Source organism: Capronia coronata, assembly GCF_000585585.1.
Source record: "Capronia coronata CBS 617.96 chromosome Unknown acBCG-supercont1.8, whole genome shotgun sequence".
Lineage (NCBI taxonomy): Eukaryota > Fungi > Ascomycota > Eurotiomycetes > Chaetothyriales > Herpotrichiellaceae > Capronia > Capronia coronata.
The window spans coordinates 1,301,567-1,319,831 of NW_006912900.1; the positions used below are offsets into that span (position 1 = coordinate 1,301,567).

An 18,265-nucleotide genomic window follows, 5' to 3' on the forward strand; every position below is an offset into this window, starting at 1 on the left:
TATGAGCGAATCATCCTGCCTCCTACAGCCGCAGCCTTGCCTCAGACCCCCTGGTCAGCCTTTCGAAACGTCCGCGGTAGGTAGTCTGGTGTGTTCTTGCACTTACCTGACCCCTGCTGCGGATTTCGGATTACAGGGTCTCCTGCTTTCTATTGATAATAGGTTGAGCCATATACCGTGTTTGTACACATTATACGCAGAGAGAGATCTATCAACGTCATCGAGGTGTTTTCCCACTGTGGCGGTCTCGTGCCTGCTGCGCATCTGGATGAGAACATAAGTATGGGCGCACCCTTCGCCTCAAGGTTCGCCGGCATACCAGAGTCCAAGCACAACAAACATCCACACACATCTACCATACACAAAGCTACCAAGCAGCACTAAATCACAAACCCAGTCAACAATCTTCACAAGAAAAACATTCACAATGGCAGAGGGATTCAACGGCATGGCCATGGACCAACCCGCTGGCGCCAGCAAAACCAATCCACATGCTGCCGAAGCCTGGCTCGAACCATGGCTCATCAAACACTCAGAGTTCTACCGCAAGCATCTGGCACGGGGGCGATCAGAAAGCAAAGCTACCCGCCGCCATAGCGAGGTCTCCGAGGCTCTCGAGTCAAGAAACAATTCCGTCACTGCCCCAGAGTCGGAGCACACCGTTGAAGCCGGAGCCGGAGCCGGAGCCGGAGTGGAAGCAACCAGCTCAATGCCAGTTCCGGTCGAACAGCCGAGACATGGCGACGAGGTCGATACTCCTCCACACGAAGCAGAGGCCGAGAACAGAACGGACGACAAGGGCCTTCACGGCTGGCGCAAGCACCTTAGCTGGTTCCCTCATCCTTGAAAGGACCGTCTGACTGATTCTGTTCAATGTTGGCAGGCGGGCGTTTGTGCGAATATGGAATGACGATAAGCAAGGAAGCCGACGCGTTAACAATATGCTAATGTCTACTTGCATGAGATACCCAGATTGTTGTTAGCTTTAAATGAGCATGCTCTTCATCTTCATCTTCATCTTCATTGTGCTTGTTGATTAAATTCAGTACTCTAGGCCAACAAAATTCGACCCAGGCACTTCTACGTGGTGTGTAGCCGCGTCGCTAGCGAGGGGTGCCCCAGGCTCCGATCCTCATAGAGAGATCTGATTTTTCAGGTGCTTGCCCTGGGGCCGTTCAACCTTGTCGCGAAAAGAGAGGCGGGGCCCAGGGGTGAAAACATTGTTTGATCTAGAACTCGGGCTCGGTCCCACAAGTCAATCTCTTACCAACGCATGAGGCACTCACTCATGATTGGCAATGCTTGTCGGCCGAGAAACGCAGACAGTCACATTCACGTCGCAGTCAGCGGAAATTCCGCTCCGCTGTTTAGTAAGCGCAACGACTGAGCAAAGATTTCTCGGCCGAGAAATCCTGATCCGGTGATCAGCTGACCAAGTGGCAGCCTCGGTCACGTGCGCCACAGCTATCATTGCATCCGCTTTGGGCTAGACGCGGACCAAGCGGCCAATGGAACTGCAGGAAAATCCAGCCGCCTCGGTCGCGCGTCCAAGCCGCGTATGATTTCTGCGAGATTGCAATCCTTGGCCCTTGGTAATATGGACATTTTCTCCTCTGATGGGCCTAAGCCTGAACCTGAGCCGCGGTCAGAGACGCTGTTCAGATGCGGACTGATACCTTAGGTACCTAGTAGTTTTTGGATTACTCTCGAAATTGTCAGCATAGGGCCCGTGGGTCTCGATATTTTATATTCAGCCCAGGCCTGAGCGCCGCCCTCGACACGAAACAGCCCCTAACCACCTGGTTCAAACCGTTCCACCATCTAGCATCCCCCTGTCTGCGCTACTCCGGCCGGAGGGTATTTATCACGGTGACCCCCGTCGCGTTGTCCTTTTCCAATACAGTCGTTCTCGTCTTTATTCCTCCCTTGTTGCCGTACACTTTCCATAAGCCTCTTGCACAATGTCTGTTCACCAGATCGTCATCATCGGCGCCTCCTTTGGCGGCCTCGGAGTCGCCCAGGGTCTCCTGAAGCAGGTCTTGCCTACCCTAGGAAACAAGCAGGCCTACAAAGTGGTCCAGATTGCTCCCAATGACGAGTTCTTCTGGAAGATCGGCGCCCCGAGAGTCATTGCCAACCCCGACTCCCTGCCCTTGGACAAGGCTCTCATCCCAATCGCACCTCACTTCAAGAACTACAGTCCTAAGCAGTACGAGTTCATCAAGGCCTATGTCACCTCGATCGACCCGTCAAGCAAGACTGTCCACACCAGCACTTCTGCTTCCATCCACTACGACTCTCTCGTCATCGCTTCGGGCACCAATTTCGCTTCTGCCATCTGGGCCGTCACAGACGGTTCCGAGCCCCTGAAAGCCGCCCTCAGTGACATCCACGCGCGACTGCCGAGCGCAAAGTCCATCCTGATTGCTGGCGGAGGGGCCGCCGGTGTCGAGACCGCGGGCGAGTTGGGCGAGGTCTACGGGAAGAAGAAGGACATCACCCTGTTGTCAGGCACCACCAGTCTCCTCTCCAGGCTCCAGAACAAGAAGGTCGGCAAGGATGCGCAGGCTCGACTTGAGAAGCTGGGCGTCAAGGTCGTCAACAACAACCTCCGGGTTGTGGAGCACAGCAGACAAGATGGCAAGGAAGTGTTGAAGCTGAGCAACGGAGAGACCAAGACCGTGGACGTCTACATCGAGGCCACGGGCGACAGACCAAATACCAAATTCGTCCCTCAGGAGTGGTTGGACGACAAGCAACGCGTCAAGACAGACCCCGCCACTCTTCGTCTGGATGTGCCCGGCGTTACCGGCGTGTACTGCATCGGCTCAGTCGCCAGCTACTCTGACGGCTCTGTGCTGGACATCAAGTTTGCCAAACCAGCGCTTCTGGAGTCCATGAAGCTGGATCTGCAAGGACAAGGTAAGTTGACTTCTGTCGTTTTCGAAGGGTGGACACCTCACTAACGAGTCATCAGCTCCTGGCCCTCGCACCAAGAACATCTACAAGAAGATCACCAAAGACATGCAGTTTGTCCCTATTGGTTCGCAGCAGGGTGTCGGCATTGCATTTGGCCACAAACTGCCCAGCTTCCTCGTGAAGATGGCCAAGGCCAAGGATTTCATGATCGGCCAGGCGGTCAAGACGGTCGACGGAACTGCTTGATACATTCATCTTCACACGTTGACATATACCCTACCAGTATGGTGTTTTGCTGCGATTTTATAGATACCCGGTCTTATGCAGGGCCTGCCGGATTGGCGGTCCACTTGCGGTGAAAGGGAGCGTGGAAGAATTTGGTATACATCTCGTATCTAATTGTAATATTCGGACAGTACACGTCCTCAAAAGCGATATTGTGTTGCTTGACAATGTCCAATGCCCTCATATCCTATCCTAGTATTGTTCTTTTGCTGTCTGGGGAAGAATGACGTCTAATGAATGTCGCGGGATTTTCCGATCCTTCTGGAATCTTTAGGAGCGCGCGTTCCGACTGTCGGCTGCGGCCCTGGGGACGTTTTGACCGATCGTTTCTTCCCGGTGTTGCTCCGTCTTTTATAGTCCTCCAAGCTCCCCGTCGCATATTCAGTTCAGTCTGACTACCTTGCTGTCCTACTAGTAGATCCGACTAACCGGTCGACACGACACCATGTTGGGGCGGGTTACTGTAGCAGTCAAGCCTTCATCCTCCGCAAAGCTCTCTTCGTCACATGCCTTCAAAGCAGTGCGGAGTAACAGCTCGGTCCAGCTTCTGAGAACTTCCTCGCAGCGATTCTACTCTTCTTCCCTTTCCCAAGTCGCCCGAAGCAACCTTAGCAGCAGCTACCGAGCGTCCGCGACCGTGTCACGAGCCTTCAGCAGCACCGCAAAGATGGCCGCATCTACCAGAACAGAGACGGACGCTTTCGGGCCTATCGAGGTCGAGTCGGACAAATACTGGGGTGCGCAGACACAACGGTCGTTGACCAACTTCAAGATCAATCAGCCTCAAGATCGGATGCCGCCTCAAGTGGTGCGGGCTTTTGGTATTCTCAAGGGAGCGGCCGCTGAAGTCAACATGCGATATGGCCTTGGTATGCTCATGTGTACAGCAGTCAGGAATAAAGGCATATACTAAACCACAAGCACAGATCCCAAGATCGGGGAAGCTATCAAGCAGGCTGCTGCCGAAGTGGCGGCCCTCAAGCTGATCGACCACTTTCCTCTTGTTGTCTGGCAGACCGGCTCCGGCACGCAGTCCAACATGAATGCAAACGAGGTCATTTCCAACCGAGCGATCGAAATTCTGGGAGGTCAAATGGGCAGCAAGAAACCCGTGCATCCCAACGACCATGTCAACATGTCGGCCAGTTCCAACGATTCCTTCCCCACCGTCATGCACATTGCTGCCGTCCTTGATTTCGAGGAGAGATTGATCCCAGCTCTGACCAAGTTGCGAGATGCCCTGCAGAAGAAGGTCGAAGAATTCGAGCACATCATCAAGATCGGCAGGACTCATTTGCAGGATGCCACGCCACTGACGCTCGGGCAAGAATTCAGCGGATATGTTGCACAGCTCGATCGGAATCTGGAGCGCATCAACGCGACTCTCCCTCACCTGCGACAGCTGGCTCAAGGTGGTACCGCCGTCGGCACCGGCCTGAACACATACAAGGGCTTTGCCGAAGGTGTCGCCGAAGAAGTCAGCAAGTTGACCGGCATCGAGTTCATCACTGCACCCAACAAGTTCGAGGTGTTGGCTGCTCACGACAGTATTGTCGAGGCCTCGGGAGCCCTGAACACTCTTGCCTGCAGCCTTTTCAAGATTGCGCAAGATATCAGATATTTGGGCTCGGGACCACGTTGCGGCTTGGGAGAGTTGATCCTGCCCGAGAACGAGCCGGGCAGTAGTATCATGCCTGGAAAGGTCAACCCGACCCAATGCGAGGCCCTGACCATGGTTTCCGCCCAGGTCATGGGTAACCACACTGCCGCCACTATCGGTGGGATGAACGGACAGTTTGAACTGAACGTCTTCAAGCCTCTTTTGATCCGGAACCTGCTACACAGCAGCAGAATCCTGTCAGATGCCATGGACAGTTTCGTGGAGCATTTGGTTCTGGGCCTGAAGGCTGATGAGAAGAGAATTGGTACACTGTTGCATGAAAGGTACGTCCTTCCCAGAATCAGGCGCTCTTGGTAGCAAAAGGAATGCTAACGTGATATTAGTTTGATGCTGGTCACCTGTCTGAACCCCGTCATCGGTTACGACATGGCTTCCAAGGTTGCGAAGAATGCCCACAAGAAGGGCCTGACCTTGAAGCAATCGGCCATGGAGCTCAAGGCTCTTTCGGAGGAGGACTTTGACAAGTATGTCCGACCGGAACTCATGTTGGCCCCGAAGGAGAAGAAATAGAGGTAGAATCTGCTACGGCGTACGCTCAATCGGCAACCTTGCTGGCTCAGATGTGAGAACCCTGAATGAGAAGATCTGTTGGAGTCCTAGATCATTCCTCCTTGTACAGCTATCAAAACGAGTCTGCGTTTGGAACCGAGCAGATTTGTATATGTTTTGCAGACATCTGCGAAATCAATATCAATACTGAAAGAATACCATATTGAAGAAGCAATCTCCAGTTGGCCTGCAACCAACTACGAACTCCGCCCATTGTCTTACAAAGATCTTGATTGTTCTCCCCTGACCCATCGCAATTGCTAACTTGAAGGTCCTACAATGTTACTCCCGGTTTCCTATCCCTTTCAATGGCACTCATGATTCTGGCCTACTAGTATGTACGTGCAGTGAGTGGCCGCACGGGATGGGATCTGTCCTCTGTTTCGGTGTAGGATGCCTTCCTTCCAAACAAAGCGTGAGGTTCGTTACAAGATGGCCAACTCACCCACAGACTGTCTATACGTACAAAACTACCCACCTATATGTTCGTGTAACGGATACACGTTCCAGATTCATATCATGCATTGACACGATCCATCAAGAGTATTTCTTCACCGGGCCTCGGGCTCCGGATTCTGCGTGCGGAACAATTGGAACATGAACAAGAGTTTCTCAACATGTTGCCCAAGCAGGAGAGACTCTCTCTGTATGTATGTCTCTCTCTCTACTACCTAAGGTACCTTACTACCCGGGTATACTCGTACCAGACCAGACCAGAACCCGACCGACTCTTGCCTTCTCGCATACCTTATGCATCATGTATTTACTATTACTATATAAATATACATACTACATACCTACTATCAATCATTCTTCCCCCAATTCCTGCTTCTACTCCAATTCACACTCCCGACGCCGACTCCCATCCACGATTTTTGAAGCATATCCAAAAATTTTTTTTTGACTTTTTCTTTTTTCTCCCTCCTCTTCCCTTTTCCGGGCCACGTTCCCGACGAGTCACCGTCTTGTTTATGTCAATGTGGTAGATTCGCTCCTCAACCATCCAATCCACCTCTACCTTGCAGTCTGGCATCCCAGCATCCCAGCATCCCAGCATCCCCACCAAAACCTTGTGGTCTTCAACATGAAGGCGTTGTCGTGCGAGGCGGAACCCAAGGCCGAACTGTGGCAGCAGCCCAGAAACACTGCGTAGAAGAGAAGTGAAGGGAAACCCGCATGAATTCCTACCGATAGTGGCCTTGAGTCGGTCTTGTTATCCATAATTTAATGTTTTTCGATCCAGAGTTCATGACCCGACGGACGCAGCCAGCGAGAGCCACTTTTTTTGTCTTTTCTCTTTTCTTTTCTCGCGAGTCTAAAAACTCGCTTTTTCGGAGTTGGTGTGTGTTTTGGGCGTTAGACGAGGAGAGGAGAGGAGAGGAGAAAAGAAGAGAAGAGAAGAGAAGAGAAGAGAAGAGAAGAGAAGAGAAGAGAGTGAGAATCAGAGACAAGAAGATACGGATAGGGTGGGCCACTGCAGGCAGACAAGGGTACTACGTAGGTAGGTACTAGTAGTACTGCATGGCATGGCAGGCCAGGCCAAGGCGGGTCTTTCCAACGAACTTGAAGTCTACCTACCTACCTTACCTTACTACATACGTACATGTACCAGGTATGTACGTACAGACTAACATTTCTTGTTCTGACGTTTGCAACCATTCTGACATGCAGTGCAGTGCAGTGCATTGCAGTGGGGGAAGAGAGCTGGATAGTGGGTAGTGGTGGATGGTGGATGGTGGATGGTGGATGGTGGACGCCCAAGTCCTGACTGGAGGTCAATCGACTGTTCTCCCTGCCTTACCTTGGGTATAACACACCAGGGATCTCTGATACGTACTCGTCTCAATTATTTGACTCTACTACTGGTTACCCGTCCGCACGGAACACTTACTCAACCCAGGTAGGTGAGGTAGGTGGTGACCAGGTTCCCGGCCCGATGCCAGACGCCAGACGCCAGACGCTAGATGCCAGACGTCAGATGCCCATCATTATTGTTGTTGTGTTTGGGTCGCGATCGTCTGGTGGTGGTGGTGGTGGTAGACCAGGTAAGAGGAGGTCCCCTCTTCAAGGTGATGCCCGGTCAAGTCTACCCACCTGCCCACCTGCCCACCTACCCATCCGTCCGTCCGTCCGTCCGTCCGTCAGTCAGTCGCCCATGCTGTCTCGTCCGGTCTGGTGGGGACGGGCTCGTTGGCAGATATGGCGAAGACCGAGAAAGGTATGCAGGTGAGTCCTGGGAATTCAGGTCTTGGAGATTGAACGCTCGAGGAACTCTGAAATTTGAACTCGGCGCAAGTCATGTCTATGTCTGTGTCTGAGCTGAGTATGACCAAGGCGGAAGTGGAGGTGGGCATGGCAGGACACGCGCAGGGGAGAGAGAACAACCCCCTGGCTTGACCAGACTGGCAGACCACGGCCGTACACGATGAGCAAGAGATGCGCGCTTTCTCTTTTATGTGACTTGGAACGTGTTGCGGAATGGTCATCGTCGCAATGTAAAGTCAAGGTCAACAAGGTGATGCTGCTCAAGGCCCAACCAAGGTCAACGGGAGTCATTAGTGTATCCCGGGGAACTGGATACTGAATATGAACCAGGACCGAACGAGGGCTCTCTTTTCTATTCTGATATATTTTACTCTACTTGGACACCCATAGGAACGATGATGTACTGGAAAGAAGAATGGGGAAGTGGAAAAGGAGAGCAAATGTGCCAAATACCAGATGCCAAACGCCAAACGCCAGATGCCAGATGCCAGATGCGCAGAGATCGTTGTTATTGTGAAAAAGGCTGGGGGAGCAGACACCTAAGGGTGGTGGGCCAGGGGAACGGACAGACAGACAGGTTGGATTGAACAGATGGATCTTGCGGCCAGCATCCGCCGGCTGAGCACCATCACTGAGCAGTCGTGAGGATGGGAGAACGACCTGTTTTGGACGCGTGATCAGAAGGTTACGGATCTTGCAGAGTCCCACTCATTCTGCCAGAGGGGGAATCAAATCAATCATAATGACAGTCAGCGTTTGTCAACGATTCGAAATTGGCCAGATAGATCTGGAACAGGGGCAAGAAAGGAAGCCAGAAAGAAAGAAAGACAGCAAGAGGTTACTCCAAGGTCACTTGAAATGCATCGGTTGAATCGCCTGTCAGGTGATTGTTTTGACCTCCTGTATCCTTCCTGATACACGAGGCGATTGAGACCATCGTCTCGGTGACTCCCTAGGCCTCTTCGTACTCGGAGCTGTGTTGTCTGCTGGCCCCATGTCTGGCCTACCACAGACTACCTCGAAATGGTTGAAAGGACGCCCAGCGTCCTATCCGAATCATAATACTAAAGTGGATGGGCGGTCCGAACCCACAAATCAACAGGCGTCAAAGGCATGCAGTTGAGTATTCTCCATATAGCCCACAAAGTACCCGACCCAAGGCTGTGGAGCGTGAACTGACTCGACACCAGCGGGTCTTGGTCGTGATTTATTCATAGCTTTCAACTCAGTCGACAGGCCGACAACCAAAGGAGCATGGCATCATCCCTTTGACGATCAGGGGGAACAAGCTGTTCGACGGCAAAGGTTAACAGTAATGACACACCATCCAGCGTCGGCGGAAAGGAACTTCCCTCTTGGCAGAATCATCCCACGATCAATGAGCCCGGGGATCGTGTAACAGGGGCTTGTCTGCTTTCCATCCAGAGAGAGGACAATAGAAAGCGCAAAACAAAGAATCCTCGATGATGTGTCGCAGAGAGGCCGAGATTCGGCGGAAATTGCTTCAAGACCAGTAGCAGCGAGCAGCAGCAGTGTCAACTGGAACGGATCAAGTGTCCTGACTTTTGCGTATGATGTGGGAGGAGAAATCGGCGAACTTTAATCGGAAACTCTCAACAAGGTAACATGGCAGTGAAGGCAGTGACCACATGTGGCTTTTCCGCACGTTCGGACGAATGCGCAACTGGGCATATAGGCTGTCACTGTTTGATGTCTGACACGGTTGAGGAGTCTCATTCTCAATTTTCCGTTGTCCGTTGTTATGCTCCGAACTGTTGGAATCATCATTGTATTAGACTCGACCAATGGTGTGGAAGCCTGCATACTCTGTATATGGCTCGTCACCACAGATGGTGGGTTTAGTGGACGGGTGAGCGATGCTAAGACGAAGTTTGTCCTCGAACGCCACAGCCTTGATGTTCCGAGGACCGGTTAGGAATGCAATAGCGACCGAAGACTGACAGGACCTGCTGCTCGACTTACCTCTTTGGGATGACTGGCTTCATCAGACAAGGGGCACCATTCACACCTAGCCATGCCACATATGCTGGTAGCTAAAGTTGCGCACCCTTTTGTGGCTGAACCGCCGGCTTGGTTGTCGGGCCTGGCCGCAGTATAGGAATTGCGCTTCGGCCACGAAGTTTCGCACGTCGATCCACTCTTTTCCGAGCTTTGTCATAACGGGATCAGCGGTGTTGGACACAATTCGTGGTCGTCATGAAGAAAACGACAAGCCGTTGTCCTTGCAGGTCGAAGAAACACCTGGGGTAGTGACTGGGCAGAGCGCGTCCATGACAGCCTGGGCCACCTCGGGAAAGCCGTGTTTGGCGTGCGGATATTGCGGATATCAGCCCAACCAGAGGGTGTCCGCGGAGAGTGCCTCCGTTCCACTTTAGCCCTCGTGTCACGGAAAAGCATGCCAATGAATCGCATCTTCTTCACGTCCCAGATCTACAGCGGTTCACTGGCATGTGATCTGGATCGCCTAGACTTGGTTCCAGACAACATATTGGCCATCCGGTCGTTGGTCGTAGATAAGTGAAGCCCCATAGTTTTGGTCGTCGGAGATAATGTCCAACGCCCCCAAAGCTGGGTTCGGGTCTCTGGCGGCACCGCACCGGACAAGGCTGTGCGAGTTATGGCAACTCGGAAAGTATCCTTTTCTTTGCGCGAGGCGGCCAAAGCTTACCCTTCGTTGTTAGATGAGCCGGGACTACAGTTGCGATCCTGTTGCGGTCAACCCAGTTCTCTGTATTTGCTCTGCAACTGACTTCGGTGGCGCTCGCAAGCTTCGCAAGAGCACTCAAGAGCAAACGAGGGGTCGATTTCGGTGGGCCGGACGAAGATCGAGTCTGTACTGCGAGTCATGGCCAAGTGATACTGTGTAGGGAGACAGTGCGCGTGTGCGCTGTCAATTGACCTGACACATCAGTCCGGCTTGTGGGCCAGTGCCACTTCAGATGTTGACGGTTGTCTGGTCCTGGTAGCCTTGGCTGTGGGCAAAGTCCCATCGTCCCCCTCTGTAGCAGATGCTACACCGAACCGCACCTTAAGGTGTAGGAACTCAAAAACAAGCACGTTCGTGCAATGCGCGACTTCCAAGATTGGGCCGGATAAAAATGCCCGCGGCGTGAGAGAGGCTGCGTTCGTGCTAACGGCACAAGTTTCGGCTGTCGAGCACGAAGGTTTGAGCAGGTCGAGAAGGTCGAGGAAGTGTCCAGTCGTGGCGGGTCAAAGTATATTAACTTTTCTCCGGCCTTCTTCAAAATGGCGCCGTCCTACGGGCGACCCGGGGGTGACCCTGTCGGGAGGGCCGTTGTATCCGCAAACAAAATATCCATCATGTCCATAATGCAGCTTTGCTCAAGAGTTCAAGCCCCTGCATGCTTTCTGCGGTCATAGTTGACCCTTTTAGGTACTTCGGAGCGACACGAGACGTCCTTCGAACCAGTTGACACCATGGGTAACCCGCCGCACCGAGAATACTGGAGCCTTTGTTTCCTTCCTGGCTGACTGGCACCACTCGACTCAGTTGTAGGTTAGAAAATGGCTAACAGGGAACGGTTAACAGGGAACGGCTAACATGGCCGGGTCGGGATCATCCCTCTTTCCGGCACTTCTGTCCGCCGGCGAGGACATACTTGATCACTACACCCGAAGATTTGGCGGTACTTTGTGAATCTGTGCAGGCCGATGTTTCAAGTGTCCTGGCCGTGCTCCATCACCACACGTCAGTAATGTCCATGACAAACTTCCCAGAATTGGACGGGTCAGGAGGTTGGAGAGAAGAGATATGGTGGCGACGGCTGATTTCGGACGTGCTACATGAGGCTGTTCGCAGCGTTGTCAGACAGTTTTTCAGGCCATGCAATTATCTTGCCGGCCCCAAAGTACTGGCAGCGGCTAGGGGATGGCCCTGCATATCGTTGTGCAAAGAAGCACACAGTGCAGTATGCCTGGGCCTGAGGACCCTGTTTTCCAGGTAGTGACAACAGCGACATGCCCACAACCGGTGTATGTGAACCCGATAGGTACATGATCGGGATTCGAGGTCTGTATACAGCAAGCAGGCTAGAGACCCCGGACTGATGGCAGCCTTGTCTCGAACGCTAATCAACACACGTGCGGGTTTGCAATACTAAGCCAGCCAGATATTGCAGTCCGATGCACAATGACTTCACTCGTTCCAGGGCACGACATTTGTCCAACCGGGACTGTGCAGGAAAGTTTGCAGGACATGGATCGCCTCGAGGCCGGAGAAGAGGGCACAGTAACTGTCGCTACGGCCTGATGCACCCCGAAACCGAGAGCATGGCCGGAGCAATACTGTTTCCGGGATCATCCATGTCTGAGATCGTGCAGGACAAGAGCAGGGACCAGGAGGAAGGTTGGAGGTCGGGTGACGGAGAGGAGGAAGGAGGACGCTGGATGCTGGGTTTGAGGCGGTTGGATGGTCGCAGTAGGACGGTGAAATGTGGGAGATTCCGATGCCATAGAGAAGAAGAAGAACGAGAACAACGAGCTGAAAATGAAACCGAAGCCGAAGCCGAAGTAGAAGGGGGGAAAGTGCAGGGTGTTGAGATGCGTGAGTGTGTGGGCGGACCTAGGTGAGATAATGTAGGTTAGGGTGTTGGTAGAGTACAGTGCCCGAAGTACTACTGTAGTCTTGGAGGGCTTTGAAGTTCTCCCTATCCTCCAGGCTCTACGGCCTGAGGTACCCAAAGTATATGCAATAATAGGTACCTGAAATCTACCCAAGCTAGGCTGTACATACCTGGGTATGGAGGCTGTGCGCGGTCAGCCGTGCCAACCGACCCACGCCCTGCCGACCAAAGTACTTCTGTAACGGCGTTGTGGTCCAGGTGGCTCTAGCCGCGGTCAGGTCGTGGTGATCGGGATGATGAGACACACCCCCTCAGTACTACAGAATAGCAGCTCGTCTAACTGACAGGTCTGATCATTATTCTGACCTCACAAAGTATATTTGAAAGTCGCGCAGTTAAAGGCCGGCGGTGCTCCTGGTGCCGTGGGCGGCATCCGAAGTGCATAGGATTACTTGGGCCCATGCCTTCCACGGCTTCAGGCCTAAAAGAAACTGCCTACTACTTAGAACACACCGAGTCAAGTGAGCCCTAGCCCGGAAGATTTAGAGTTGAAGCCACGTCGACGCCAATGGCATTGCGCACCCACACCCAACATCCACCGGTCCCAAGGGCTAGGGAGGCTAAGGGAAGCTAATAAGGCCCCGCGACGACAGCACACTGTCACCCTGCCCTGCGCACCTGCAGTGGCACACCTCGAGTTTAGGTACCACCTTAGGTAACGTACTGCACTGCACTGCAGTGGTGGCCGCCGGCTTACACTGGCAGTAGTAGCTGCCCAGAGGCTCTAGCGTAGAGATTAATCGAGCAGGTCTAGCCCCGAAGTCTGTTCTCAAACTGCACCCTCGTCCGTGGCCCATTCCATCCGTATCGGGTCAGTCTTCCACCAACCCAGGCCACTCCAGCACCGTTCACCATCATCCATGACTCGGCCACTCTGGAGAATCCAATCGGTCCAGCAGTCAACTCGATCAGATCACTCTATCCGACTCATCGCTCAGTATGTGGTCCGCGTCGTGTCATAAACTGCATGTGTCGGTGATGTGGCAACTTGTCGACCCCAGGATCCTTCGTTCTATATCAACCCGAGTCCCGTGAGCGGGCCAGATCGACTCCTCCTTCAAAAGCCTCGATGCTGCCCTACGCCCCCCGTTGACAAGTCGGTCCTGTTCATGCTTGTTCTCAAGTCTCCTGGCGCACCATCACCATCACCATGACTACCATGCCAACACCTCACGGCGGCGATGCGAGTAGGAAGCCTGCTCGGACCAGAGACCGCAAGCCACGAGGGCGCGGTCTGCGCACGCGAACCGGCTGTATGACCTGCCGCAAACGACATCTCAAGTGCAACGAAGAGAAGCCAGTGTGCGGACCATGTGCTCGGAGCAATCATGACTGCGTCTATGCCGATCCCTCGTCCATTCAAGCAGCCACCCCCTACAACCCAACATCCCATCCAGCTCCCTCGCTGGCGGAACAGCCTCAGTCTGAGCATCACCTTTCTCAACCCGCGTCGCCTGACTTTTATGACACCGCCACGCCGCTCGCATGCTATTCGAGCAATGCTGGCGCAGACAACCATTCACAGATGACTACTGTGCTGGCAGGTTGGGACGAAAACTCCAGTTCTCAACAAGACTCGCCTCGATCCAAGGCGCCGCCTGTCTCGGTGACCGGTGAGCTCTCGCCTGGTGCGCCTTATTTGCAGTCCCTAATGCAAACGAGTATCTCGTCTCAAAGCATCTATGCTGTGTCGAGTCCCGAAGATATCCCAACCGCTTGCCACATCTCGAAATCGGGTCCTTTGGCCGATGCAGCGATTGCGAAGTGGTTCGGATTACTAGCTGGGGACGCCGAGTTCGAGGGAGAGCCTGCCCCGGTCAGCTTCAACGGCCGTCCACATGTTCAACCTGATACACGTACCTCCTCTCTCTCAGAGTTGGCGAACGCCCAGAGTCATTTACGTGCCGAGTTCCCTTCCAGCATATCTGGCCCTGCATTGGGGGCTGCCCGGACCGCCTCTCATCGGATTCCCTACTCTCACCCAGTGCCTCCCGATTCGCACCTATGGCAGTCGACCGCAGCATTGACTCTCAGGCCTCATGAAACCAAGATATTCAACCATTTCGTGAACCGGATCAGCCGTTGGGTAAGTCCATTTACCTTCGAACCAGTCCTTCGCACAAACTTCTGGCGTTCTTGTATACTGACATGTGTTTGACTAGATTGATCTCTTCGACCCAATACGTCACTTCTCGACATATGTCCCTCACTTGGCGGTAAGTCATATCTTCTGACCAGAAGTGGCCCTTTGAGCGGGGGCACCTTTGTTGCTCTTGGAGACTTGTTATTCAATTCTCAGATTCTCCTTGGGCGTTTCTTCCCTCATGCGACGAGGCTCATTGAAATGATTGTGCTGATGTGATTGGTTCGGTAGATGCACAACGTCGGATTGTTGAACGCCATACTGGCATTGTCAGTGAGACATCTGTCTCTTAGTCCAACGAGCGAAAATGGAGCTGTCCACGACAGAAACGAGTCCCTTCCCTATTACCACGAAACTTTACATTATGTGCAAAAGGCGATGCAGTATGATTCGTACAACACCAGTGCTGAATTACTCGCCACGTGCCTAATCATTTCTGCGTATGAGATGCTGGACGGGTCCCGGAAAGACTGGGAGCGGCATCTGCAAGGGGTGTTCTGGATCCAACGTGCGCAGAGGATCGATGGTGATTCATTTGGCCTTCACCGAGCCGTCTGGTGGGCGTGGCTGTGCCAGGATGTGTGGGCTGCGTTCAAAGAGAAGCGGAAGCCCTTCAATTCCTGGACGCCGAGCAGGGATTATGGCGAGCTGAACTCTTACGAAATAGCCGCACGTTCAGTCTACGTGTTGGCCCAAGTTGTCGCGTACTGCTCCCAGGAAGAGATGGCACGAGGAGAAGTCGACATCAGGCCGCGAATCGATAGGGCAGAAACCCTTGGTCACATGCTTGATGACTGGCAGCGACATCTACCCATCGAGTTTAACCCCTTGCCATTGGAGAGCGGAGGATCTGCTGTCTTCAAGCCAATCTGGGTTCATCCTCCGGCTTTCGGTAAGTGAAGCAAACTTCTCCCCCTGACCAGGCTAACCCCTCCGCAGGCGTCGCGATTCAAGTGCACTGCGCCGCTCGCATTCTGCTTCTGATGCATCGACCTTTCCTCCGGGGCTTGGCCGACCTTGTGCACCAGCAAAGAGAGATTGGAACTTATATTGAGACTATTTGTGGGCTAGCTGTTTCTACAGCGTCCGATTACGCGTCGAGTAGCATGACATCTCAGTGTCTTTTCATAGGTATGAGAACTCCATCACCCGTCCGCCACGGAGTTGGCTGACTTGTAGGCACAGCTGGGCTATGTGTGAGAGACCTGCGCCAACGTACGGCACTCGTCGAACTTCTTGACCTATGTCACCGTTCTAGTGGGTGGCCCATTCAGTCTCTATCAAAAGAGCTATATATGGTTTGGAATGGGTTCCAAAAACATCCGTTTCCATGAAGTGAGAAGCCGGGGGACTCAGAAGTGTCCCAGCAGATCTCAACCACTTCACCACAGCTGCACGCTCATCAGCGGTTAAGCCATTGCTGGACAACCTGAGAGACGGTGCGGAGTTGCGCCGATGGGCTTGCTGCCACCAATGGCTGTTGCCCAATCAGCTGCGTATCCGGGATGGTGACAGCCGTACAACGTGTGTCATGACAGGGTGTTGTGGCAGGCGGATTCAAGGCTGGACGTGATGCAGTCCGGCGAGGACAACAACATGCTGCTGCCGTCGGGCACCGTTGCAACTTCTGCCTTGAAATAACGAGTATTGATGGTGCACACGATTTGACGTCGATCATGTCTGATGAACACGGTTTCCAAGGCGTCATTCTCGTTATCGCTGTGCCTTCTTGGCCTCATGCCACGTCGCACGACTTCTCACCTTTGGCAGTATGCACCTGGTCGTCGTGGGCAGAAATCTACCATCTCAACGGTCTCATTCCACCCCTTTTACCTGAAGCACCCAAGGTCTTGCAAGCATGTCTTCATGGTGAAGCGTTTCGACCCACACTGGTCATTTGGCGCGGACAGTGCGAGACGAACTCAACCTGGAATGAAGCCTTCAGGTCTTCGTGAACCCAGCTCGATCCTGTGGCCTCCCCATTCCCATGTCGACACGCTGGGTTATCATAACACCGGGATTGGCATGTTAGCATGCCGTCAGCACCATAGCGCAGGATGTCAACTGCAGATACTTGTGTCCGAATGGTCTAAGTCATTGTTACTGCCAGCATTGGCTTACACAAATCCTGGATCACGGATGGCACCAGACGTATCGACGCTGATGTTTCTTGTAACCGTGGTAAACTTTGTTTGCCACGGTCCCTTTTCAACGACGATGACAACAGTACTTGCGGCGGCCTTGGAAGAGCCATTCGACTTCAGCCGGCTGAACGGAACGAGCGCCTGGTAAGCTCGGTAAGCCGGGTTAGTCGTGCCGCTGAGTAGATTGTTGCAAAGGTTCGGTGTTGATGATTGGAATGGAAACCAGAGTAACCATGCAGATAGAATTGGCTGACGGCCTGCAAATGGCGTCAGTGAACTTCGGAGACTGCTGTATGTCTCTGTAATTAGCATTCCGATCGCTTCATCACTGCGTTGGCTCGAGATCCGTTACAGCGTTTTCTTCCACCTTCTCATCAAAGTCAACATCCGTGTTGACGCACGTGCTGAGAGCATACAAGATAGTATGATGGTAAGGAACATTCGGGAAGGGCAGACCCCTAGGACGAACAAAAGCTGCCTGTCTCCCGTGAGGGTGTCCACATTCCACAACATAAGTAACAAAATACCGAGATCTGTGGTCTCAATTGTGGTGAGAGGAAGAGGTAGCTACCGGACTATATACCTCCAACATGTACCCGGAAATCCGGCACGCGAGCCTCGAGACGGCGTCAGGAGGAGCCGAGTCCTGTTCATGCACGTGCGTAGATAGGACTACAACATTGGTGGATCGCCTCGATCAGACTTCATGATGTAGTGGCAGCTGCATACCGTTTCGCAGCCTGGGGGGGACGGAGTAGCTCCGTCAAGGAGAAAGAGTTCCAAGGCTTCCAAGTGGTGTGTAGGCATTTCACCAGGGGAGGCCCCCGATCATGAGGAGTTGACACCTCAATATAAAGATATCCGACGACGCTTTTCCTCGGCTCATCGACCGACCATGATATAAATTTGCATTCGAGAATGGATCCTCTCCGTGGCTCGCGGCGTCAAGGTCAAAGGCTTCTCTTCTCTGGGCTGAAAGCTAGATTCTCGCGAGAGTGGAGGGTAGTCGTCCCCCACATCGGCAGAGACAGACTGGGGTTCCGAATGTCAGAGAACAGCAAGCGAATGGCGTAGTCTCCTGACAACACAGGGGTCTTTTCCGCGTTTGGCGTGTTTGATTGTGTGAGATGATGCCCATCGCAGCTTTCGACCAAATGTTGTGATCGCTCAGCCTTGTGGTGTGCAGTGGGTGAAATGTGGAATCCCGATCATGTGACTCGCAGCCTTGTCTGGATCACGGATAAACGAGATGCCGGGGCAGCGAGAGACGCCAAACCCGTTGTAGCCTAGCCTCTCGAAAGGTGCGCTCGATCTCGCAGTGACTCGCAGTAAACAACGAGCGACCGCGAAAGAGCTTGATTCCGTCGCAGTCTCGCAGCTGCGGCGCCGGCTAGAAGCAGTAAGAGGTATCGCAGCGTGCTGTGACTTCGACCCTGTATCTCTCTTTTGCTCTATACTATCGCCATCAATCAATCAATCAATCAATCAATCGATCAATCGTATGACGGAGATTCCACCAGAATCCTTCCTTTCTCAACAAACCGCCTCCCTCTCTCCATCCATCCATCCATCCATTTCTCCTCCACCTCCACACTTTCTCCTCTTCTTTTCCAGC

General features: G+C 53.2%; 4 protein-coding genes across 4 annotated transcripts; all 4 read left to right on the plus strand.

Moving 5' to 3' along the window:
- Positions 1-427: 427 nt before the first annotated feature.
- A1O1_08717 (uncharacterized protein) lies at positions 428-847 on the plus strand (the record flags this gene model as incomplete). The annotated part of the gene is made up of 1 exon (XM_007729575.1): positions 428-847. One exon carries the CDS (start codon positions 428-430, stop codon positions 845-847), a length of 420 nt encoding a protein of 139 aa, XP_007727765.1.
- Positions 848-1,961: 1,114 nt separating this feature from the next.
- Positions 1,962-3,165, plus strand: A1O1_08718 (uncharacterized protein; the record flags this gene model as incomplete). Its single annotated transcript, XM_007729576.1, has 2 exons — positions 1,962-2,922; positions 2,978-3,165. The coding sequence occupies 2 exons, from the start codon at positions 1,962-1,964 to the stop codon at positions 3,163-3,165; spliced, it is 1,149 nt and encodes a 382-aa protein (XP_007727766.1).
- Positions 3,166-3,871: 706 nt separating this feature from the next.
- Positions 3,872-5,395, plus strand: A1O1_08719 (fumarate hydratase, mitochondrial; the record flags this gene model as incomplete). The annotated part of the gene is made up of 3 exons (XM_007729577.1): positions 3,872-4,073; positions 4,131-5,148; positions 5,209-5,395. 3 exons carry the CDS (start codon positions 3,872-3,874, stop codon positions 5,393-5,395), a joined length of 1,407 nt encoding a protein of 468 aa, XP_007727767.1.
- Positions 5,396-13,513: 8,118 nt separating this feature from the next.
- On the plus strand, positions 13,514-15,840 carry A1O1_08720 (uncharacterized protein; the record flags this gene model as incomplete). Its single annotated transcript, XM_007729578.1, has 5 exons — positions 13,514-14,449; positions 14,526-14,579; positions 14,738-15,398; positions 15,446-15,637; positions 15,692-15,840. The coding sequence occupies 5 exons, from the start codon at positions 13,514-13,516 to the stop codon at positions 15,838-15,840; spliced, it is 1,992 nt and encodes a 663-aa protein (XP_007727768.1).
- Positions 15,841-18,265: the final 2,425 nt, after the last annotated feature.